Source organism: Tamandua tetradactyla, chromosome 14 (genome assembly GCF_023851605.1).
Source record: "Tamandua tetradactyla isolate mTamTet1 chromosome 14, mTamTet1.pri, whole genome shotgun sequence".
Taxonomy (NCBI): Eukaryota; Metazoa; Chordata; class Mammalia; order Pilosa; family Myrmecophagidae; genus Tamandua; species Tamandua tetradactyla.
The window spans coordinates 72792642-72819057 of record NC_135340.1 but is presented as its reverse complement, the minus strand read 5'-3'; the positions used below and the strand labels follow the sequence as shown (position 1 = coordinate 72819057).

The 26416-nt window shown below is 34.9% G+C and overlaps 1 protein-coding gene across 6 annotated transcripts in view; it reads right to left on the bottom strand.

The window, feature by feature from the left end:
- The window catches only part of TCF12 (transcription factor 12), a 450527-nt gene that overhangs the window by 28913 nt on the left and 395198 nt on the right, over positions 1 to 26416 (bottom strand). For 4 of the 6 annotated variants that reach the window (XM_077128013.1, XM_077128015.1, XM_077128016.1 and 1 more), the window contains 8 exons: positions 23609 to 23714; positions 22337 to 22476; positions 21911 to 22055; positions 21538 to 21602; positions 13390 to 13468; positions 6062 to 6135; positions 5010 to 5081; positions 4032 to 4238 (listed from right to left, as the gene is read on the bottom strand). In XM_077128013.1, the coding sequence (XP_076984128.1) occupies positions 4032 to 4238; positions 5010 to 5081; positions 6062 to 6135; positions 13390 to 13468; positions 21538 to 21602; positions 21911 to 22055; positions 22337 to 22476; positions 23609 to 23714 (888 nt within the window). The remainder of the gene's footprint in view (positions 1 to 4031; positions 4239 to 5009; positions 5082 to 6061; positions 6136 to 13389; positions 13469 to 21537; positions 21603 to 21910; positions 22056 to 22336; positions 22477 to 23608; positions 23715 to 26416) is intronic. The other 2 variants (XM_077128014.1, XM_077128017.1) reach the window with 1 other exon arrangement.

The window sequence follows — 26416 nt, the reverse complement described above, 5'->3', positions numbered from 1 at the left end:
ATAGGTAGTGTGCTTTCTCATCAATCTTTTGGAAGAGTTTGACCAGGATTGGTATTAATTCTTCTTGGAATGCTTGGTAGAAGTCACCTGTGAAGCCATCTGGTCCTGGGAGATGGAAAGTTTTTGATGACCATATCAGTCTCTTTACTTGTGATAGTTTTTTGTGGTCCTCTATTTCTTCTGGAGTCAGGGCAGGCTGTATCATGTGTTTCTGGGAAGTTGCCCATTTCATCTAAGTTATCTAGTTTGCTAGTACACAGATGGCTCATATTATCTTATGATCATTTTTTATTTCTGTTGGGTCAGTACTAATGTTCCCTTTCTCATTTCTGATTTTATTTATTTCAATCTTCTTTTTTCTTTGTCAGTATAGCTAAAGGGGTTTGCCAATTTTATGAAACTATTTCTTGTTTTATTGATTTTTTTTTTAATATTTTTTATTTCTTTTATTTCTGCTCTAATCTTTGTTATTTCTCTCCTTGTCTGCTTTGGTGTTAGTTTGCTGCTCTTTTTCTAGTTTCTCCATATATGCAGTTAGGGCTCTGATTTTAGCTTGTCTCTTTTCTTTTTTTTGGCATGGGCAGGCTCAGGGCATCGAACCTGGGTCTCCCACTTGTCAGATGAGAATTCTACCACGGAGCTACCCTTGCCCTGGCCTTTAGCTCTTCTCTTTTAATGCAGGAGTTTAGGGAAATAAATTTCTCTCTCACATCTATGGTCTATGGTCAACTGATTTTTGACAAGGTGGCTAAATCCACTCAACTGAACGTGTCTTCAGCAACAGATGCTGGAAGAACTGACTATCCATAGCCAAAGGAATGAAAGAGAACCCATATCTCACACCTTATATAAAAGCTAACTAAAAATGGATCAAAGACCTAAACACTAGCGTTAGGTCCCTAAAACTCCTAGAATAAAACGTAGGGAAGCATTTTAAAGATCTTGCAGTAGGAGGCACTTTCCTAGTCCTTACACCCAAAGTACAAACAATGAAAAAAGAAATAGATTAATCTCCTCAAAACTGAATACTTTTGTGCTTCAAAGGACTTTGTCAAGCAAGTAAAAATACACCCTACTCAATGGAAAAAAATATTTGGAAACCACATATCCAAAGGTTTAATATCCTGAGTATATGAAGAAATCCTACAACTCAACAATAAAAAGACAAACAACCCAATTAAAAAATGGGCAAAAGACACAAACAGACACTTTTCCAAAGAGGGAATACAAATGGCTAAAAAAAAGACATGAAAAGATTCCCAACATCACTGGATATTAGGGAAATGCAAATCAAAACCACAATGAAGTATCATTTCACATCTGCTAGAATAGCATTATCAAAAACACAGAAACTAGCAGTGCTGGAGAGGATGTGGAGCAACAGGAATATTCATTCACTGTCAGTGAGAATACAGAATGGTACTGCCACTCCAGAAGGCAGTCTGGCAGTTCCTGAGGAAGCTAAGTATAGAACTGCCATATGATTTGGCAATTTCGTTACTAGGTATATACTTGGAAGAACTGAAAGCAAGGACACCAATGTTTTGAGCAACATTATTTACAATTCCCAAAAGATGGAATCAGCCCAAGTGTCCACCAACTGATATGTGGATAAACTGTAGTATATACATATGATGGAATATTATTCATATTCAGCTGTAAGAAGGAATGAAGTCCTGATGCAAGCTACAATTTGGAGGAACCTTGAGGACCTTATGTTGAGTGAAATAAGCCATATACAAAGGACATATATTGTATGGCCTCACTACTATGAGCTGATTATAATGAGCAAACTCTGGGAGTTAAAATTTAGAGTGTAGGTTACCAATAGATAAAAAAGAGAGTGCAAAATAGGCAGACGAGGCTTAATGTGTCAGAATGCTAAAAAGGTTGATTGTAAATATTTGGAAATGGATAGAGGTGACTGTAGAACAATACTGTAAGTGTAATTAACAATGCTGAGTGTGAATATGGTTGAAAAGGGAAGTCTAGGGCTGTATATGTCACTAAAAGAAAACCTAGATGATACATGGGACTGTATAACATTGTGAAACTTATTTTGGATGATGACTGTGTTTAATCGTACAAATATAAGAAAGTTTTTAGAGCTAGAATAAATGTATGTCATCACTATAAGGTGTTAATGTAAGGTTTAGGAGGCGAAAGAGAGAAGAGGCAGACCAAAAAGCCTTAGAGTGAGAGAGTTTATTCCTGCGCTCCCGGGCAGAGCTCACAGAACTCCAGGTAGGGAGTTGAGAGCTCGCCGCTGGGTCCTGGTGCGGGCGGTTTTTAAGCAAGGGGGTTAGGTGACGTCTAGAAGGGGCGGCACATTTTACACAGCTCGAGTCATGGTGACCTTCCCTGTTCCCCCGACCTAACAGTTAATAAAAAGGTGGAACACGGGAAAAATATAGTTAATGCAAACTAAGGACTATAGTTAACAGTAACATTGCAATATTTTTTTTAAGTTGTAACAAAGCTAAGCATCAATGATGGGGGGTATAGGGGATATGGATTTTTTTTTTAGAAATGAAGAGTATTCTCAAATTGATTGTGGTGGGGAAAGCATAGCATAACTTTGTGATTATATCAACAGCCACGGATTGTACACTTTGTATGAACTGTATGGTGTGTGAACAAAACTATCTTAAAAAAAAATAAAAGGTGAAGATTAGGAAGAACTGCAAATGTCACAAATGAGACCAGCTTGGGATTCCAGTATACTGGTTTTCAAGTCATTATTCTAAATGAGAATCACTAGTATTTCAAAAAAATAATTATTAATATTCTATTTTCCATTCATATCCATTATATTTTATTAGTCTTATGGCATTAAAATTATTTAAAAAGAGCTGAATTCCAAGTTTTTGACCTTGTTTTTTTTAAAGCAAGCTGGTTGTTAAGATATACAGGCATCTAATGTCAGCTAGGTTACTGAAAATACCTTTCTTAGGAAACCAGGTAGCCTTGTTTGATGTTTACTTTAGTGGCACCAAAATGAATATAAATAGCTGTCTGACATGTGAATGTGAAAATATGGAATTAATCCTATTTACAGAACACAATCCTTCAGCATTTGGGGCACCTAATTATTTTGATGATCGGTGAGTTTTAGAGCCTTGATCACAAGGCTCATAGTTAGCAATCTGTTTCATAGGAGAATATTTTGCAGCATGCAATGCCATAAATATGTAAGTACATGGCATCAGTTACATAGCAGTTCAAAAAGAGCTTCATTCCATTGAAAGACAATTTGGATCAAAAATTATATAGGATATTTAGCATAGATATTTTTTGATGTGCACAGCTGTAGAATTCTACTTTTTTATTCCCTCTAAATAATTACCATGTTTTTTAAAAGATGGATTGAATTATTTCATTCTCTTTCAGGATTAATCTAAAATTATTTCCTTTCATTGTTACTCAAACTACAGCTGCTTTTAACTCTCTCCCCATCTTTTTTTCATTGAGAATAAAATTTAAATTTGGATCTGTACAAATTAGGGTTTCATATTCTTTCTGCTACTGAAGGCTGGTTCTGAAATCAGCTTTTCTATACCAGAACCCTTGGAATTTAGTCTTGATTTATTATTTTTGCCATTCAGACTTCCTATACACTGTATCAAGACAAAAACTGTCTGCCCAATATTACACATCTGGAAAAAATCCAAGTATAAGTTCAAATATTCCCTGCAGAAAGTCTCTCTGCTTTTTGCACATGGTCATAGCAGGATTTTATGGGCCAATATTGAGCCAATGGCCTAGCCCAAGAAAGTAAAGGTAATTCTTTAAAGCTACACTTCAGTTTTCTTTAAAAAGAAAATATCTTTTTCCCCAAAGATTCCAAGAGATGGAAAACACCAGCAGGTCAGTTATCTGTTGTCTATTTTCCATAGTCATTGTACTTGGCAAAAATTGGAGGTACATTCATTTGGATTGTAGTCGCTACCTAGGGTTAACTAAGATCATGGTAAACATTTAGGATAATAGGTTTTACAGGGATTATTACAAAAAATTTAGTGCTATTTTACCATTGAAGCTGATCGACTGCTTGTAACAAGGCTTGATCCTCCATAGTTTGAACTGAGGCTTCCAATTGGTGTATTATGGGATGGTCCCAATAAACTGTGTATATCACTGTGACCAGCAGGCACACTGGTAGAAGGTCCCACAGCATGGTTTCGCAGCACATGGATAGCATCATCCAGCCTGTCCAAACGATCCTCCATTCGAGACTGCTGCAGGGATTCCGAAAAAAAAAAACAAAAAACAACAAGGAGGTTATTGCTGATATTTGTTAAATTCATTAAACTGCTATGGTTTTCTACTTTGGGATATATGGAAGATAGCTATTGAAATCTAATACCAAGTAGCTTAAAAGCAACTATCTGTGCTATAAATAAACGAAAAAGAAAATTCTATCTGTAGATTATGCTAAATTAACAAAGTTTCAGAACAAATCACTGCTTAAGGTGAATTTAACAATCTACCATGAGGTTATTTCTTTTGATTTCTACAAAAGGTGACGGCCACTATGTCTGATAACCAATTATAGTCAATAAAAAAGGATACCCTGTACTTTTAATACTGGTCTTTTGAAATCTGGATAAATTTGAGTTAGGGTCCTCAAATCCATCAAGTATAAACTGTAATTCTGTTTTAAGTGAATTAAGCATAACCATTTTAAATCGTGAACACATCCAAATACACTGCTTGACAAAACTGAGGAACGACATTGTCTCTTTGTGGATACAAACATGCCCCCATACACAAACATATTAGAATTTTTAAAATCAAAAGCACATGCCAGTAGAGCTCTTTTAAAAGAATCATTCTCAACAACATAAAGAATAAAAGTCTATCTTTACATACTGACACAAAAACTGAAATGGTGAATTGGTTGATTTTAAAAGACTTTGGAGTCTGTACAGCTTGAAAATTTTAAATGAATAATGGGAAGTAAAATTAACTGAAACACACAAAAAGGCACCATCTAAAAGAAATAGTACCTCACAGACATCCTTTAAGAAGGACATTGCATCTTGCAAATGCTCGTGAAGTTGCTGCTCAACTCGATTTTTCTGGCAAAGTCAAGACAGAACAGGAGGCAAAGCACAGGTTAAGATTAACTTCAAAAGAGATGAGGAAATAGCTGATGTGCATGTCAGCATAAAATGTTAGTAAAGTTAACGCGGAGACCTGAGAGAACTACTGGAATTAAGGTATGAGAAGGCTGGGACTTAACAGTGAAGTAAGATTAGCATTTAAACAGCACACATTGCTTATATTTGCTTACAGAACATGTGAGAGGAAAATTTTTCCTTTCTATTTGCAACCTGGAATTACCGAATGATAAGCACAGCTTAGCATTCCATCAAATCATCCTTACTTATTTATTTTTATTAAACTTTGAGATTCTGTGTTAGAATAAGCATAGAAAAGCAACAGTAGTTAACATTCTACCACAAATTCTTCATGCTCAGTCCCTAGGAAGGCTCCTTTATTCTACTGCCTTATTAGTTTTTGTTAAAGTCTTGGCTTGAACAATTTGCAGAAGACATTCTTTTTATATACAAAAAGACATGGGTAATAAAACTCTTCAAGACAAAAATAACTGCTATTACATTAAAAGAAAATGTGATAAACTATGCACAATGCTATCACATGGGAAAGAGTAAAGTACAATCATTTTGAATTGTTGGATTAATTTTCTTTTCCTTTTTGGTCTCTCTTTTTTAAAAATTTGTTTAAAAAAGAAATCAAATATGTAGCCAGAAAACTATACAAAAATTCAGCTCTTGATTTGTCAAAGAAACAAATTCCAAAACACTATTTTAACACCAGCTGTCTTCAGACCAGAAGCCTGATGTCCCAAAGAACAGATGGCAAAAGGCACACCCAATGTATCTTATATTGTTCAACTAAATCAAGCCATTTGTTAGCAAAGAATTCATGTGTAATGCTATCCTACTGTTTCTTCATTGTTATGCAAGATTTACTGAGAAAATGAACTCCAAACCAACAGATAAAAGAGACCTGTATGTTTCTAAAAGGCTCTTACCAGGGAGTGGAGGGAGTTTTCATAGCTTGGGGATGCAGGAGCTTGCCCTCCAGGTCTAGGCCACTGACCAGCACCTGTTAAAAAAAAAAAAAACCCAAAAGTATCTATATACCTGGGTTAACTCAGTGATCTTCATAATGTTCAGAAGAAAAAGTAAAGATATTTTAAAAATGTAAATACATTTATGTGAAAATTTGGTTCAGCCTTCAGCATACTATTGGTTATTTACAAAACCCAATACATTCTAAAAATTATGTTCCTTAATAGTACAATACTGCAGGAAGTTGAGAAAACAGAAAACATCTATAAGAAATAACTACTGTTTGCATATTCTTCAGACTTTATCCATATTCATAAATATCTTGAGAAAATATACTACTTATATACATAATTTTGCATTCTGCCTCCCCCCATGGTTTTATATGGTCTTTATGATAATGCTGTTAATGACTACATAATTTTCATCTGATTCTCTACATCATAATTTGCTTGACCATTACCTCATTGGTATGTAATTTGGTTGCTCTAAACTATTTGGCTATTATGAATAATGGTAAACATTGTTGGGCTTTCTACCTTTTTTGACAATACATCTTAAGGATGAATAGGCATTTGCAAATTAAGGATATGGGCATATTTTTGATCCTTGATTCATAAGGCTAAACTGATTTACAAAAGGGTCATCCATTAAATCATATTGCCTTGAGCACTGATGTACGGGTATCAAATAATTGTAAATGTACTTGGATTCATCTGTTAAAAAACTTCCCAACATAATTTATACCAAGATCTATTATTTAATTTGGAAAATATCATTATAAATTTTTGTCAAGTGTTGTTTTCTCAAATTTAGAAAAGTAGTAAAGATTAAAAAACTAAGATAGAAAAAGGAGACAATTTCAGGGTAGAATGAACAACAAGGGGAAAAATACAAGAAACAAAAGGAAACTCATCCACGTGTTGGGGAGAATGCTGTGTTTTACTGGCCTTACCAAAACTGCTTTATAAAAGAAAAAAGACGAAGAAAAATCGATCTAAAATGTTTACCGTTTTTGTTATAGTGCTTTTGAAAACAGTATTTACAGAAATTAACAAAGGGCATTCCATTAAATAGATACAATGGTTCTTAATAAAAGCTTCAGTGACAACTTGAATTATATTAGAAACCTGAGGTTGGAAGTGAAAGGTTTACTTAATCTGCCTCATTTATTGCTAAATGAACTTTTTTTTTTGTATGTTATATGGCAGGGTCACATTTCATTATTTTTCCACGTGAGTATCCTGTTACTGTAGCACCATATGTGGGATTTGTTTGTTTGTTTTGCTTGTTTGTTTGTTTTTGGGGATGTACACGGACCAGGAATCGAATTCTGGTGTCCCTCAAGGCAGGCGAGAATTCTACCACTGAACTACCCTTGCACTGCCCCCCAAAGGAACTTTTAAATTGTGTTCCAGCGGTGCCTGTTGTTGCAGGTCAATCTCTCCACAGACAGGAAGCTAATGATAATGTAAGACTACAACATATTTATTATCTCAGAAAAACTTGAAGCAAATTGGAACAAATTATAGTTCACTTTAGCTGAACAAAACCATTTAATTACTGAACAATCTAGTAAATGTATTCCCAATCGTATACTTTTTACAAGCTGAAAAGCTGATACATTTATTCTTACTAACCTGAATAAATTCCATAATTAATTACACACATTCTGTGGTGATCATACAAAATTATTAAACACCAAGATTGTAAGAAAAAAAAGACTTTATATACTTCATCAACTAACAAAATCTTTACCTATAAGTAAAACACAAATGAATTATTTGGATCATTATAGACTTCCTGCTAGACATAAAGTAATCACAAAGCAACTAAACAAATTATGTACACTCTAAAACTGCTCATTAAAACAAAAGCCTATGGGCTAATTTTGTAATTAAGAAGTAGAACTCAGCAACCAACTATATGAAGAATTCATATACAAAAACAACTTTAAAAGCCTGTCCCTTGAGTCAGGCAGATGGCTTGGGAAAGGGGGAAGGGATGCAGTCTGGGAGAGACCCTTTTCCTGCAGACTCCATGGGGCACCATCTAATAAATATTCTGTGTGTGGGAAAAAACCCCCAAAAAGCCCACACTTTACCAACTTCAGTGCATTAGTGCGTTCTATGCAATGATGCAGAGTTATGAATTTTTACATGGATAGGAAGTTTAACCAATCTGATCTGAAAACAACCCACCTAAGATATATTTTTTTCTTTTCTTTTTTTTTTTTTTTTACATGGGCAGGCACCGAGAATCGAACCTGGGTCCCCTGGCATCCAGCTAAGATATTTCAAAAATATTTTCCCTTAACGTTTACAGTATCTTTCTTCTCAATAATTTTAGTTTTACCTCCTTACCCTCCTTTGGTTGACCAGCCTGTGACAAGAGCCTAATTATCAAATTATTTAAATTAACAAAGTTTTATCTTTAAACACCGCAGAATCATTAGCATGCATGTCTCTTGCATAAACAGAGCAGTTTTGTGGTTTTTCATTAGCTTAGTACTGTGGTACCAGATGTTTACACTGAGCTTACTCAGGTCAGAAGTCACCTTGCTCACATTGTATTACAGTGATACAACAATTAAGAAATAACACTAGGATGTATTCCCAAAATGTAACCCATTAAACCATACTCAAACCTATTTTAGTTTTATTACAGATTAGGATGTCCCTTTGAAATGCACTTCTATACAACAGAATACTAATGTGCTTAAATCACCAATACCTGTTTGAACTGCATACAAATGCCAAGCTATATTTCTCTGGACAGAGCTCCTCTAATTCCACTTAGTCATCTAAAAAATTCACATTATTGGTCACAAACGGGATGGGGGTGAATGTCTGGATAGACAGAGCTAGTACAGGAGAAGTCAATTTATGGCTGTTAACACTCAAAGAGGAAGCATAGAAGTTTACTGGTACTAGGAGTTGGTAGACCAGCATTCTGGTTGAGCCCGCATCATCAGTTAATTTTGTGAGCCTTGTCCATAAAATTGAGACACATTATTTTGTGGTTTTTAATTTGCCTCATAAGGCTGATCAATGAGGTAAAATATAGGAAAGCACTCACATCACGAGCCTAAAGTTCTTTCTAAGTATGGGACTTCTTTATATCTTACTGATTGTTGGTCAACTGTATAGTCAATGAAGAAAATAAGTACACATTCCACTTTTCCAATTGTGAACCACTAATGATTTATTAGCTACTGATGAAAACTTAGAGGGGTGGGATTCAAATGCTGGACCCAGACTATATGCTAGCATGCCTCTGATACTAGACAAACTTGTGTCTGCTCTGTCTTCTTTGAAACATTAGTGAGTGAATAAAACAGACAAATTAAATTTTGAAACATACTGGCATCTCTAGCTTGCAATCATCAACTGTAGCATCAATACATGAGTATGGAAAAGAAAATTTCAAATGCTGAAATTTCAGGGATTTCCTAGAGAATATATTTTCCCTTTCTTTCACTGTCATCTGATGTCTGGTGGTAAGATAAACATTGGAGTTTTGGGCTCTCCTGTTAGATAAGCACAAGCATTCAACTATTCTATGCAGGAAAATCTTTCTATAATTGCCCTGGGCTTCTGACTAACAAAAAGCTAGTCCTTATTCAAGAAGGGTTATAGTTAACCTTCATGACATTAAAATTTACTGAACATTAACAGCCAGCTAACTGGGAGAATAGGAGAATTGAATTATTTTGCTAGAAAATCTGGATGGGCTTTGATCATTACACCTAAAACTCACTCAGTGGTTTTGAGCTATCTTCATTCTAGGTAGGAATGAAGTACTTTGCCTACTACAACTGATACATTAATTTAGAGAATCAATAACATTTTATGTGGCTAAGGGAAATTTTTAGGACAGTTGACCAAGTGTTTTGTTCTGTTAGTTGGTTCCTTTTATAACCTCACTCTTAAATTTTCATGAGATTCCCTGTTTGAAATAATCTTTCATGTAGCATTAAGAGCTTTCCACAATCTGGTTCCAGCCCATCTTTCCATCTTAGAGCTTCACACTTCCATATGTGAAATGTGCATGAACAGTCAGATAAATAATGAACAGGTCCTGTACTTTCTCACATTTGGGTCTTTGTTATGATCTTCCTCTATACCCAGAAAGCTCCTTTTCCCCCACTAAAATCCTGTTACCTTCATTCAGCCTTCCTTGACCACTCCATTTTAAACTGATAGTTCTGTTTTCATGTGTCTATATCTTATTGTTTCTACTAGGCTGAAAACTTGAAGAACTGCTTTAACATGAGGCACACTGACAGATGCTAAAATAAGTATTTCATTGATGAACTACCCCATATTGAGGAATGCATTATTTTTTTTTTTACTGTGAAGATTGCTACTGAGTACTACAACTGAACTTTTCTTCACTTATACTCAGATACTCACAAAGACACTGAAAAAATGGAGAAAGATACTTTTGTTTGTCTGCTTTCCAAGCTCCCTCAGTAAACACATTCTGTTATCTCAATTACTTGTGTCTTCTCCAAATGACAACTGTAGTAGACATAGTCATTCTTCTCTGCTACCTTGCTACCAGAGCATGGGTTTTGTTCAGGAAAGGGGTCTATCCTCCTCCTATGTGAACGAGGAGAGAATGATTCTATAATTAGCTTTTGGAATAAATCCTGACATACAAGATAAACATGGTAGTCCCATTCCCATCACAAGCAACTACATTAGGCCCAATGCTGGGCAATGAAACATGAGGGGAAATCTGCTGAAAAGGTTCTGGAAGAGGATTCTTAAAAGACACAAGGTTGAGATGGTCCTTTTCCTTTTACTGGATACTGTCATTTCTGCATGTGGCACCCTCAACTGCTATCTTGCCACCGGCCTGAGGAAGAACTGCAAGGCAGAGAAGGCCTTTCATACCAGGCGAAGAAATTGCCTTGGCTTGGATTTCTTGTACCACATGATAACAAATCCCTTATTGGTTAAGACTATTGAGACAACAGTTTTACTTCCTTTCAGCGTAAAGCATCCTAACTTATACAACATCATTACCTTATAAGCACCTTTAAGTTAGAAATATATGTTCCTGGTCTGAAAAGTTCCCAAGGAACATGAGGGGCACTTAAATAAGAATGATTGTATCAGAAACTGTCTATATGGCTCTGTATCTGTGTACTGGTCCTTGTATGTTCCATGCTGAGTCTGACCAAGACTCAGGGATAAGGAAAAGGGCAAGTATGAGAAGCACATGGGCAGGGTATTTTTTAGTCTGGATAACAGGCTGCTGCCACCCAAGGTAAGAAATAATTTCCACATATTATGTAGGAGCTCTGATTGCTCTGCCTTTTCTTTTTTCTTCAGCTATGAATGCTTTATCATATATTGTTTTCCTTTTATCCCTCTCCCTTTTCATCTCTGCTCTGCCAATATGTGTGTGTGTGGGGGGGTGGGGCTGTGAAAATAAGAGGGAAGCAATACACACATGAGATAGGAGAGATGCACCTGCATAAAATCAGCGTTTGTTTTGCTATTTCTGCAGAAGTATGTGGAAGTATTTATCTTTCATTATGACTGCTGAATTGAAAAAGAAGGCTATTAATACCTTCATTACACAATTCAATAGACTACACATACTCATTAATCAGCTGAATTATAGGGGAAAAGAGAATATTACCCATTAAACTTCAAACAAGGATGGAGGAGCAAGTGCACGATTTTACGTTGAACCATTATTCTTAAAAAAAGTCAAAGTTTCTGATTCTCCATTTCACTGATGCCCCTTCACAGATGCTGAACTCCTCTGCTGCCGTCTTCCTACCCAGTATTGACTAAAGTCAAAGGACACTTTCTCAACAGGTGAGGAGGACAGGAAGGGAGAACTTAGAGTAAGGGCTGATATGGACAGCTCAGATGTGAAAGTGACTCAGGCTCTAGCAAAAATGACACTGATAATTTTTTAAAACTGTGTCAAGGGGGTGAGTACGGTTAAAGTTACATCATTCTTCCTGTAATTTCAGCTCTCTGTTAAACAACAACTTTAAGTCAATGGGTCTTTCATAGTCCTGACTATGTAGGGAACAGCTGCTCAACTTTTACTAGACAGCTGAAGCCATAGTGTCTGAGAAAGTAGCAGAACCTGCTAATAGTGAAAAGCAGCTGCCAGCAGTTCATCATCTCCACACGGGAATGAGTCTTAGCATAGTCACAAAGCACAGGTGATAATGAGAGCTCTGATGCACCAGACCCCTGAACAATGAGGAAAAGCTTAACTTAAAAAAAAAAAAGAGTAGGAGAGAGACCGACAGACAGAAAAAAGAGAAAAGAAGAGAAGAGTAGGGAAAAGAAAAAGCCATATGGACATAACTAATGGCTTTATCAAGAATAGAGAATCATTTCAGAAGTGAATTGTTATTGCTGGTTGGGGAATATATGGCAGCTTTACCCATTGCCCAATGTCCTTTCTCAGAATAAACTAATGCATTTCTTCTTCAGCATGGTTTTTCTCCAAGCACTCCTCAGAAAAATACAGCTCAGATCAAGGTTTAAAAGGAAAGCTTAACAAATATTAAACATGTTCTCATCATTTAATTTATACCCAATAAAGATTCCCATCTACAATAATAAATGCATCTCAACAAATTCATATTCTGAAATTGTATCTAAACCTTGCCAAAGCCAATGTGAAAAAAAAAACAGGAAAAAGTACAGCAAGTTTGAACTGCTTATTTACCTCCACTATCAATATTCATCCACATTCAGAGTTCTTTTCCTTAGCAGAAAAATTACATCATCACGCTCAATAATTTTTATGTATATGAAACAACAATGGTGAAAAATAAAGGCTGACAAGCAGAAACAGTTATTTATCACTGAGTCTTATACGTGGTACACAGTAAATGTAGAGAATAAAAGTTGCATATACTTCTAATATTAAATTCTCTTGCTTATTTTCTAGGTTATCTAATAAAAATGTTTGATTTACCCTCTTATTCATATTTTACCTTCATCCTGATTGCATAAACTTATTTTTATTCTAACAATTGTTCTCAGAAATTATGACCAATTATTTTAGGAATGGGGAGAAAGACAAATAATTACATTCAAAACCTACAGGAAAAAAAAAAAACCCTACAGGAATTTCAATCTTCTACAGAAGGCTAAGGGCCTTCTCAGAGTCAGAATCTAAATGATTATGTTCATAAATTTTTTTACTGGATTTTATTAAAAATTAAATGAACTTAAAATATTTCTGAGTAGCCCCATTCATGTTATTAAGTAGAACAAAACTTAACACTGAAACAAAAGCCTACCTGTGAGAGGCGAGGGTGATCCAACTGGAGTTGATGGATTTGATGGAAAACTACTGCTGGTATGGTCAGGAGAATAAATCTAACCAGAAAACAAGATAAAGACATGTATTGATATGTGATGAATAACAGAAAAAATAGAAATCTGGTTGACACAGATTATTTTTATAATTTAAGTTGCTGTTTCAAAGACTCAGTGAAAAACTGTTTCACCAATTTTATGACTTTTTCATTACATAAAGGATATAGGTGCTTCAGTTTTAAAAAACAGGATTGAAAATATCATTATAATATGACAGGAATAAAACAGATTATATTTATTTTTTATTCTATCTGAAAATAATTTGAAATTTCTAATCGTCAGAACAGAAAAACAAGAAAGAGGAATAGAAAGTTAACAAATCTGAAACTTAAAAATCTTTATAGAACATTCTATCTTAACAAAAGTGGTAATCTTTAAAAATAATAATCATCCCAGGATATTATTTGAAATAGTCTTTAAAAACAGCTTAAAAGCGAGACAAAGTATTTTTGATGTAGGTTTCCAGGAAAATCATGCAGAAATTACAGAGTTCCTATGTACCCCCCACATTGTTGTTAGCACTTTGCATTAGTATGGCACCTTTGTTACAAGTGATGAAAAAAAATTATCATTGTACTATTAACTAATTTTTAAAATAATTTCTCCTTACATCTCATTTAAAAAGTTACCCAGTTTTATTGCTTCATTAATTGTAACTACAAAGGTATCAGACTAAGGCAAAATGTTAGTAACAGGGAAAACTGTATGTGTAGGAGGTATATGGGAATTTGGTCTTTTTTTTTCCATGATTTCTCTGTAAATCTACAACCTATCCAATTAAAAAAACAAAAAAGTTACCCTGTTTTATCAAAGACTTCTTTTGCAATTTTAACTCCAAATGATGTATGGGGTGTTATAAAAAACTAACTTGTTCTCAAAGGATAATTTAGCACCCTTGAGGAAAGTGAACACCCTCCCCTCCCCCACCAAAGTAGTTTAAAAAATGTTCTCAGAATGATTTGTGGCCTTCACCTCCCAAGAGGTCTCCTTTGACGAGAGTAACACATAAACCTGGTATTTTGGCTAATAGTTTCCTCACAATGCTTTCTATTTTTTCATACAGTGAAAAAAAAAGTGACAGTCATTCGTGTTTACCTAATTAAATTTAGGTAATTTAAAATCTCCCTTAATTCAGACACCAAGGGCCTCTGAGGTGTCTGTTCTGGGACAATTCTATGCCTAGAACTGTCATAAAAAAAATCACCTTCCCATCTCAGCATGTAACTCAGGGCAGACCAACCATCTTTCATGGATAAACTGTGGTCAAAGAGTCATCCACTAGAAATACCATTGCTCTGAATAAGCTCAGTGCTCAAATAAACTTAAAAGAGGACTGCATTATGGCACATAGGGGATCTCAACACTGGTTTTAAAGAGAAAAAGCCAGATATTGGGATAGGCTCATGTAAAACAAGTTTCACGTCACAGTTAATAAATAGTCTTTCATATTTTTTTGAAAAAGAAGATAGTACTAATTCCAAATTGCAGCAGCCAGAAAGTCTACTTTCTTTCTACTACCAATGGATAGCTATCTCAAATAAAGTACACTAATTTGTATGATGTTACTCAATTATAATTGTAAATGTTTTTAAACACTAATTCTCTTGAAATGGCCAGATCTAAAATTGCATATTCAAAATAGAATGCAATTTTGGAAAAGCAAAGCTATTAAAAAGGGTAGAGGACTTTACAGGGAGGTAGTATGCATAAGAGCAACTATTGTTGGTCTTGAAGTTAATACCTAAAAATCTTACCTTCTATAAAAACTTCATGAAACAAGTGAAAATTAACTAATGGTCACATTTGCTATCTAGTGGCCTACATATAAGTACACTTCTTTTATCTCAACTGGAAAAGTAAATTAAGTCACCAAGAACTTCAACAAAAACAAGTATCAACATGTATCTTTATCTTTGTAAACCACTACTTCTTATTTTCAAGATTCGAACAATTATAACTTTTACAAACAACAGATATTAACTTTTGAGAAATATATCTTGAATATAATAACGGTAAGGGGGAAAGGTTGATAACGCTGAGAGTAAGTACATGAGGAGTGAGAAAAGCTTCAGTTTCATACAAAACCGTGATAATCACAAACGAGGTCATCTTATTTATTTTCAATTCCCTCATCTATAAGGATTAATAGCATGAAAGCATTATAGAAACAGCATTCCCTCTCTGTCATAACCTCCTGTTTTGTTTTATCCACAGAGTTTACATTATAACCTTCATTGTCTAAATTTGCTTACTCGCTTATTGATTGTCCCTTACCCTTTGCCCTAGTACAATGTAAGCTCCAGAGGAGCAGGGACTCTGTCTTACTCACTGCTATAGTTTGAGAGTCTAGAAGAGTGTCTGGTAAATAAATATTTGTTAAAAGAACAAATGAGTACTATCATTGCTAGGAGTGTCCATCTGAGTAATTCCTTCCAGTCCTTGGAAGTATTTACCTAGGCTCCATCTCTCTTTTACTTAGTCTAGTTCCCTTAATGCAGGTTTCCCCAGAGTTTTAATCTCACTTTTCTATTTACCTGAGCTTTAACTCTTGGTAATACTTTTCTTTGTAAAGTATCAACCATCATCTCCCTGTGAATGACTCCTAAATCAACCTCTCTATCATCAAATTGGTTGCTGGGTTTTTCCAACTGGACGTGTTCTTTTCATCTCAAGCTCAGTATGTCCACACTCAAACTTTGCATCACCAACTCCAGGTTTTTCCATCCATTACATCTCTCCTCTTCTATCTCCTTTACCTCAGTTAGCAGCAGCATCATCAGTCACAAAAAAACCATTCTCTTTTCTCCTCTTCCCTGTGTCCCTCCACCCTTCCCTCTATAGATACCACATTCCTCTATTTAAGGTTTTGGGGGGAGGCATACTTCATTCTTATTGCCACAACATTACTTTAAGCCTTTTAAATAACTTCTGACTGAACTATTTAGGTCTCTGCATTTCCAGTTATCCCCTTTTTCTTTCATCCCGTATATAATTGTCTGAGCTATTGTTTTAAACCATATTTGAACAGATGAACCCCATGCAGTGCTTCCTGTTGCCTGCATATAAAACAGGACATTTGATTTTACTAATCTGGGGACAAAAATTACTTCTACCTTATAATCGACTTATAATCTATGTACCCAATTATCCAAAGGAAAAAAAATTTTTTTTCGTTTTCTGCATACAGTCTGACCTTCTTTTAGAATGCTGGTCTTTAACTTCTCCCTTACGGAATTCGATACTACATCGAAGCCCAGCTCAAATGCCACCTCCCCACTCAAACATCATTACATGTTTTTTAATGTCACACTATGCTCTACATTAACTGTGTTTTTTAAACCAGTCTTATCTTCTCTCTCCTTGACTGTAAGTTCTCTGGAGGCAGGGACCTTATATTGTTCAAGTTGAAATCCATCACTGTTTGGGCATTATCTTATATAAATTAAGTGCTCAATATTGTTAAACTGGAGGGATTAGAATGTACTTGAAATTTACTATAATGGTTTTTGATAAAGAGTAGGACTCAGTAAATAGCTGATTACTCTTAGTATTTATTTAATGGGGTTCAGCAACAGAAATACCAAGGGTTTTGAAAAAGGTCTGTTATATAGATGAATCCATTTACAAATCAGAAGGTCCCACTAGTTTTAAGAATTAGTATTGCTGCAGATATGAGCTTTTGAGAGTATACGTAGACTATCAACCCTTATTTTCTCTGACAACTCTGTCATTACAACTAAATAATCCATAAGCATATCAACAGCTGGTGACAGTTCACTGATCTCAAAGAAGGATGAGATTGTTCTACTTTATAGTCACTTAGGGCCATTATCTTTCAATGACTAACAAAATGCTCTAATGCCATATGTAAATATCTGCAAGCTTAAAAAAAAATCACTGTTCCTTAGGAGAAGCAATACTAAAAGTGTACTAAATATAAAACAACAATTTCTGATGTTTTTTCAAAAGCAACTTCTCCATTGGTACAATAAATTGTCTTTTCTTCCACTCTCCCACCATATTCCCTGGTTCTACTTTGCCAATTACAATGATGACAGACAGAAATGTTACCAATACTTTCCCTGAATTTTCAGACAGCCCTGCTACAAGACTTTTTCTTGTTCTTTTTACTTCCACAAAAAGAATATGTATATAAAGGGAGAAAGGGCAACATAATTTCAAAAAAACATGATCATAAAGCCTTTTGGATCAAGATAATTTCATTAAACTTCATCTTTGCATATCTATTCTATTACCAAATCAAATGCAAATTATACTACTCTACAGAAATTCATGTGCTACTTTAAGAAGTTCCAAACACAAGGCTTTATCTGGCAAAGAACACTAAATCAAGAATACATTTCTTTTTGGACTCTCTGGTCTTAAAGAACTACACTGGTGTGTGAAGGAAGAAAAAAGAAAAAAAATGTCACTTAAAAAATGGGGGTGGGAGTGATTTAAAGTCTGGAACATAAACACAAAGTAAGGACTCATCCTGCATGCAGTCCACGGTCCTTGTACTGTTAAATGACCAATGATGAATAACTCCCGATACCTTCTGCCAGGCTTAAACGGTAATATGCCTCATTTTACTGCAACAAATGAGGCTCCTCCTCCTATCAGTCACGGTCCATTCCAATCAGCAGGGTGCCAATAAGCCAGAGGCTAATGAAAAGGGCCTTGGACAAAAAAGAAACAATGGAGAGCTCCCAAGCCCAACTCTGGAACTGAGTGTCCAATTTTTTTAAACACTACAGTGCACATTTCAGTTAATCTTTATTATGCTAATGTTATTGAGTCTAAGGAACAAAGAAATTATTTCATGAATTACTTTTAAACATCAACTTCCCTGAATTTTCTTTTCTTTTGTTAGGGACTACTGACCATTTAACTAACCAGATTAACACACACAGACACACAGAGACACACACACGCACACACCTTCCTTGCTCTGAGGTAGAAATCAAAACATAAATTATCACAAAGGCTGATATAATCAACAAAGTTAAACAGTCCTCCTGTTTGATCTCTTCTAAATTAAAGACCAAGTGTTTTGATATGGTATTAGGCACTGAAATAAACCAGATGTTTCTTCCTCAATATAACTCTCCATGGGCACAATCTTAAAGGGTTATTGTCTGGCAAATGTTCAGGAAAACACATTAGAAATGGCAAGAATACCGAGATTTCCCTATCCTTCTATCTGCCCTAGTTCATTATCTAAACTAATGCATAATCCACAGGGCTTTGGGAACTTTGTGTAAATACTTTCATGTACAATTCTCTTTCTTGCTATCCTGAGATTAAGACCACAATTATCCAGGCTTAAACCTAAAATAAAGGAACCTTTGCAAACGCATTATCTGGCCCTACGTGTTTAATCACACAGTGTTCTGCGTGCCCTTTAATACCTAAACTGGAGAACAAAGGCTGTACCCTCTGATGTGCCACACATGAAAGACCCTCTAAGACACACATCAGACAACTGGGGAACCAGAAATAACTTTTCATGACAATAGCGTTGTGTTTCTCCATCTAAAACGAGACACTGCATAAAAAACCTCACGTTTTAAAGAACTTAAAATTTCAAAATAGTAATGGTCGCTATTTCCACAAATCTGTAATACCTAACGTAAAATTCTGAAACACACATCAGATTCTCAAATGTAATCCTCATTAAGTTCCTTCTCCTCATCTCTTCTAATCCTTCCTATCCCCAGACAATGCAATCTTTTTGTTTTCATTACCTCTTCAGAGCTAAAGTAAACATATATTAAAGTGAATGTGAGTCTGTAATGGGAGTTAAGAGAAAGAATGTATGTTGGGGGAGGTAGCCGGGTGGAGTGGGGTGGGGGCAGCAGATGGACTGAAGGAAGGGATTTGAAGTGTGCAGACTATGACATGCAGTGATGGAGCAGATGGAATGCATCACCATCAGCTATGACAGAAATGATTTATGGAATGACCTGGCTGCTCCTGCCTAGTAACAACATAGGATGACAGAGCCGAGTTTCCTTGGCAACCAAAGCCCACCCACTAACTAGATTAAACATTTCTTCCCTAGCTTCCACTCACAGTGAATTCAGATTTTCTTTTCCAAATGCTAACCTGGTTTGGCTAGTGTGCTAGTCACAGTATGGGAAAATATTCATGGACTTGAAGAGTAGTTGAAAATGAGCTCAAAGGGTCATAGGAAACATCATAAATTTTTGCTTGCCTATATACCAAGGTTCCTTTACAAAAGTTTTCCTTGAATAAAATAAACGAAAGACCTTTGGGGGATAAAAGCCCCCAAAATACAGGTTATATATTTTTTAAGTTGCCCAGTTTTCAAAGTACAAATGCTATTTGTTCTCCTATTGTGAAATATCTGTTAAAGGAGTCTTCCAAAATCAGCAGAAGAATATGGCAAAACAAATATCTGAGAGCCACTGAAATTTAATAATATAGAATGATTTTTTTCGCAAACAGCAGGTTTTCATCAGGTAGGTATAACAAGACCAGAAAAAGGTGGGGCAATTCCCTTTAATCCTTATCGACACCTACTAAGAAAACAGTCGCTGCAGCACTGCCCTCTCTGTACATGTGGAGTGGGGTTAAGGGCACAGAGTTTGAAGCTAGTCAGATTTGAGTTCTAATATATATGGGCCTAACCCTTACTTACTGGCTTTCTGATCCCAAGGGCAAGCTACTTAATCTTCCTGAGCTCAAGTTACTTAACCTTTTAAACCTTAGTTCCTCATCTGTAATCTGGGGATAATAATGCCAAACTCACAGGATTTTCTTGAGGATTAAATGAAACAAGGCATGGAAACGCGTAGTATAGTTCCTAGGACCTAGTAAGCATTGAAATTACAGCTGATTTTTTTTTCCTTTTCGCTAGTATCATTATTATTTTTATATGCTCTAAGATTGATTTCGAAAAACTTTTACTGGGCTCCATTTTGTGTTGGGCTCCACTATGTGGTAAATGACTTTGACGTGGCCTCATTTCTCAAGAAATTTGTTCTCAGCTTAAAGAAAGGTTTATTTACAGAAACATATACAAAGATGTTTATCTCCTTAAATGTTCAACAGTTGCTTCCTACTACTCATACATTAAAGTGCTCTGCCTCCTCTAAGAACACACAAATGTGTTCAACAGAGTTGATCCCACGTCACAGAAAATGTAAGGAAACTGTGGGAATTCTAAGATGCATACTACCTAGAAGAAAGAAAGGGGGAAAGAAAAAAGGTTTAAAGAGAAACTTCAGAAAGTAAAAGTACTTCTCTTAAAGAATTAGGTTTGGAATGTTTGTAGATTACTAATAAATAGGCTCACAGTTCTAGTTTTGGCATTCCAAAAAGAAGTGATTTAGTTTTAATATTGTAAGAATTAGATATTTAAACATAATCATTGTTTTGTCACTAACGTCCTGACTGGATGTAAACCGATTGCTCAGGGAAATACTATGGAATTTTCTCAAATCATTTTAGCTTGAGTTCTTTAATGAATCTTTATTGGAGTGGAGGAGAGTTGGGGCTCTCATTTCCTGTCTCTTGAATGAATCAGCTGCATCTAATAGGGTTTTTTCCCCTTTTTTTTTTTTTAAAAAAAAAGTATGCGAAATACATCCCATGCATGAAAAATTCTTGTAAAGCCATTTCAATTCTCTGGATAAGAAGAACAAATGAGTTGTCTTTCTTGGTTCCATATGACCTATTACAATGGGCCACTAAGTTTATATTTAAAACTAATAAGTAGGCTTAACTATTTATCCCAATAATTTGTGCTTTAGATTTTAAAAATAGCCCACATTTCTCTTCATTCTGTTATACCTATTGAACTAAAAAAAAGATATTTTAAACAGAAGTCAGGAAGATAGTTTTTGTGGTGATGGGGTGGGAAAGTGCTCTCATGAGTTATTTTAAGGGCACTTGGCAATATAAGCTGAGAATGGCACTAAATAAGTAACCAAGTTGAACTTGTTATAACCACACCCTTTTAATTATAACACATACCAGAAAATCTAATAACTGCATTCAGCACACAAAATTCATTCTGCAGAATACGTAAAATTAATACTCACAGATGCCAATGCCTTTCCAAGTGCATCACCAGTCTGTGAGCTTCCAGCAGCATTCCCTCTTGTTCCTGGATATTTCAAGTAGGGAAGCAAATCAAGAATTTTAAGAGGCAAGTATGCTTTTGTAGAATTCAACATTATTTCATGAGTGTTCTCCATTGTAATCTCACCTGTGACACAATAAACTAGTGCACATGACACATTTGTTGTACTTATTAAGGGAAGGTAACGGTAGGCTCCTTGCCAGTTTCTATGTTAATGAAAATCAAAACTTTCTTTTTAAAAATTCAATACCAGAAAATATTGAAAGATGTGGGATTCCCTGAAAATGACCACATTACGTTTCAGGGAGCTTTGCCAACCCTAGACACCTCACCTAGAATGCTATCTGAGCCATTGATGGGAGGAGTGTGTGAGGCAGCCACGTAAGGTGAACTGGTGGTGCTGCCGCGATGGAAGCTGGACATCGGAGGGAGGCTGGTGTTTATGTCTGTTGGTGAAACTGAGTGTGGAGGATAAGTCTAGAGAGAGAGGAGAAAGAAATATCATCTGTTAGACATTTTCTGAATAATATGCACATACAAACGCACAACTATTTTAACAAGTCTAAAAGAACTTTTACAGTTTAGCAAAGAATGTTACTGTCATTTACTTTTTAAAAAGGCGTGCTAAATATAGTAAGTCTAAAAGTATTTTAAACTTCAAAAGTTTCAGTGCTATATAATTTTGTACTTGTAATGCAAAAAAGAAACCCAAGGGAAGACAAAGTGTTGGTGCATCCTAGTTATGGGTTTTAGCCTACCAAGCGGTCATGGGAATGAAGGCTGCCATAACTACTGGACTGAGACATGTGGGAAGTGGAGGTCCCCAGAATTCCACCAAAACCAGGCTGGCTCATCCCATTTGATGAACTCCAAAGGTCAGAAGAATTGTGGGTCCCATCTAAGACAGAAAGAGAAATATAAAATTTTCCTTAGGTAAATTTTTTTTTATTTTGAAGATCCTATAAAAATTAAAAGGGTATCTCCTCCAGATATTTTTATTGCATATTTCCAACCTAGCCTTCTATCTAATTGTCTTCCCTTCCAACTGCATAATTACCACTTTAAATGAAGGTGTTAAGCTTTATAGTTAAAAAAATCCAAACTGTAGTAGATAGGTCCATCATAAAAGTCTTCAGAAGTTTTCTGCATGTTTTTCTGCAAACCTACAACTTCTCTAATAAAAAAAAAATCTTCAAAAGGTCTTCTTAGCTCCTATCAAGAAGACAATAAAAATTTCAAATCTGGGGACGGACTGGATTTAATTTATTGATTAAATGATATATCTAGAAATAAATAAAAAATTTTCTTGATTGTGTAACAGGCAATTTATATTATATGAAACATTTTTAAACTATGGAATAAAGAAGTTTCTCCAATAGCAAACCTAAGTAATTGATGATGACTATATTATAGTAAACTTCCAAATTAAATGTTTCAGCAATGACTACACTCACTAATTTAAAGTCAAGGAACTCTGAATTTAAATCATAATATATTAAATTACTATATTAATTTATTGCTCTCATAGTATATGCTTACCATAGTCCAAAACCAGAGGAGACAAATAAAATCGGTTTGTTTGACATGAATGAAAGGAAATGCAACACTTTTTACTGTCTTACTAATAAGTCTTATTCTGTTCTATGATATTCTCTATATTTACATTGATAATTCTAGGTGTGATATGAATCTATAATTTAAACAAAGAACTAGAGCTGTTAATAAAGTTTTAAAACGAGTAAGAGTAGATCTACTTATTTTCCTCAACACTCTTTTGGAGACCTTCATACATTCAATAAATACTAGATGGGCATTCCACTAATTTTCTGAATAATCCAACTAGATTGTGGCTAGCAATAAATACAGCTAGAAAACTCTAAAACTAAATTTTAATTTATCTCAGTAAAAAATATCCACATAAATAATGTATGAATTCCTATATGTTATTCTCTTTTCTCACAACTTAAAATAGTAACTAATGTTCAATGGATGATTGATCTATTATTTGACAACTATTTGGAAACACTTACCTTGCATGAAGAAAGTGCTAGCAAACATACTGGTTGGTGGTTTGGGAGATGGATAACTAGGAGATTCACGGTTGAAGTCATCTGAATTTGGGGATGGTGCATATACCTTAAAATTAGACAGCGATATATTTAAAATGCAAATTAATATCATATTCCTTACATATAAAATTAATTCAACATTCCTTAAACTCTATAAAGGACTACCCCAAGTCAAAGAATATTTTCCAAATCCCCATAACTAAGTTGATTACTACCAAATGTTTGTTTTTAGCAGATTAGTGGAAAATACTACCCCAGATTAGAGGAAGCACACCAAGATTAAAATGGGAAACACTTTTAAAATACCCCCATAATTGCATTTTTTGTTTAAGTTTTGTTTGTTTGTTTCTCAAGGGAAGCTACATTTTTGGGGTGGTAGGGGTGGTGCATTGTCTGGGAATCGAACCCGGATCTCCCACATGGAAGGCGAGCATTCTATCACTGAACCACCCGTGCGTCCCCCATAATTGTATTTTGGTGTGACAATTATACATGGATATAGTATTTCTGGATAAAGCCAGAAATCTTAACATTGCTTACAAAACACAAATTTCAATTGGGCTTGATTTAAAAACTTATGGAGAAAACAAACATCCTGTGATTATAACATAGAATAACACTTGGGTTTATAAAATTAAAAATTTATCAAATCAAATCAAAATATGTTAAATTACATGCTACTACTCTTTCTTACTATTAAAAGATAACCAAACAGTACATGAGTAGTTCAGTGATTAGAATGCCTGCCTTTCATGCGGGAGACCTGGGTTCGATTCCTGGGCCATGCACCCCCCCCCAAAAGATAACCCAATTGTTCAGAAATGTCCTTAGTGGGGTTAGAAAATAAATTTAAACCAAATTCTGCCAAGGAGTTTTGTTTTTCTTTTTTTACATGGGCAGGTACCCGGAATCGAACCTGGGTCTCTGGCATGGCAGGCAAGAATTCTGTCACTGAGCCACTGTCACACTGCCCCAAGGAGTTTTAATTAATTAATTTTAAGCAAACTTTCAAGTCTGGCACAGCTTTGAGAAAAACCTCATTTATCAGAGTAGAATTAATTTCCTTTAGTAAACCTCTGCTTCAGATAAGCAAAGTATGAACATTTTGAACTGGCAAATGGCCAATGTTTCCATTCCACTGGAAAATTAAGCGGGCAGTCAAATAACCTTAATGATCAAAACATGATCAAACTGTTGTTATGATGGTTACTGAAACCAAGAAGTAAATAAATAAATAAATAAATAAATAATATTCGAGATAATGTGTAAACCACAACTGAAAGTATTCTTTACAGAAAGACCAGAAAGTGTCCTACTGTGAGAGCAGCATGTGAAACATGATTTCATTTGTTTTGGTTTGATAAGTGGGTAGCCATTACATTTCTTTGCAACATAAAAATCCTAAGTGTTCAATTAAGTAGAAGACGGTAAGTGATTGACTTATTAAACCACAGGAGCATGTCTGAAAAAAAAGCATGCAGAAATTTCTGGAATGACACACAAGAAACTTAAGAGTGGTTATACCGCTGAACACAGCATTAGCAAAAACTTTTAGCTTTTTACTTATGCCTGTTTTACACAGTTTGATATTTTTACCTTGGGCATATTTCTACACACAAATAAAAAAAAAAGTTGGGGAAGCACACCAAGATTAAAATGGGAACCACTTTTTATTTATAAGAACTATCAAACACACTAATCTTTCTCTGAGGCACTAAATGTAAAGACCTCCAACAAATTATCTAATCCTCCTGAGATTCAATATCCTCATCTGTAAAACGGTGAAAACAATATCTCAATCAGATGGTTGACAGGAAGATCAGATAACAAAATGTTTTTAGCACAGTGCCTTGTATAAAGTGAGCACTCAATAAATACTGGCTAATATCACCTTTCCATCCTTCAAATAGGAGCATGTATGCTGCTAAATATAGCTCCTCCTCAGTCCTTGAATTCTCTCTCTTAATTTTTGTCTGATTGATCCTATTTAAATACACAATTCAACCTAAATATCTAAATATAAGGTTGAACACTGCGTTTTTACTCTTCTTGCTAGTCTTTGTAACAGCAGCATAGGTGATTTTTAAAAAATTAACTGGCATTCAGATTAGTTTCCTAACTTTCACATCCCAAATGTAAAAACATGAGAAGTTTGGGACAAGATGTATTCCTAAGAATTACCAAAAGGGATCCTAGATAGATAAATATAGCAGATAAAATGGTTTGTTCTATATATTTAAAATATTGTAAAGTTTAAAGGTACTTTCTGAAGATTTTGTTAGAATAAAATAATTGGGTTTATACAAATGTATCTGGAATGTATTATATATAGGTTGATAGGCAGGTGGACGTTCTCAGGAAAGGAACTTTCTACTTTTTTCTTTTAATCAAGTTTCAGCTTCTAAACTTAGCCAAAGCTAGCTTATTCTCTATCTTTTTTGCATATGGTTTTGCCCAAAATAGGCTGAAACAACAACCAATGAAAAACAGAGCAAATCCATAGATTTAGAAAAAAGTACAAATGAGAAGAAAATTTAGAAGCCAGCAACAGAACATACTCTTTTTATCACAAATACTTGTTATACATTCCATCATTGACCTGAAAATACGAAACAGAAAATTCTCTAACTCTATTCAGGTTATAGAATGGACAGATGTAAGCTTCATATCTGATATGGAGAAACTCCAGTTTTGTTATTTCAAGTTTCATAGAAAAAACCCTAATTAATATTCAGTTTAAATTTTTACATTAACTGCCAATTTATATTT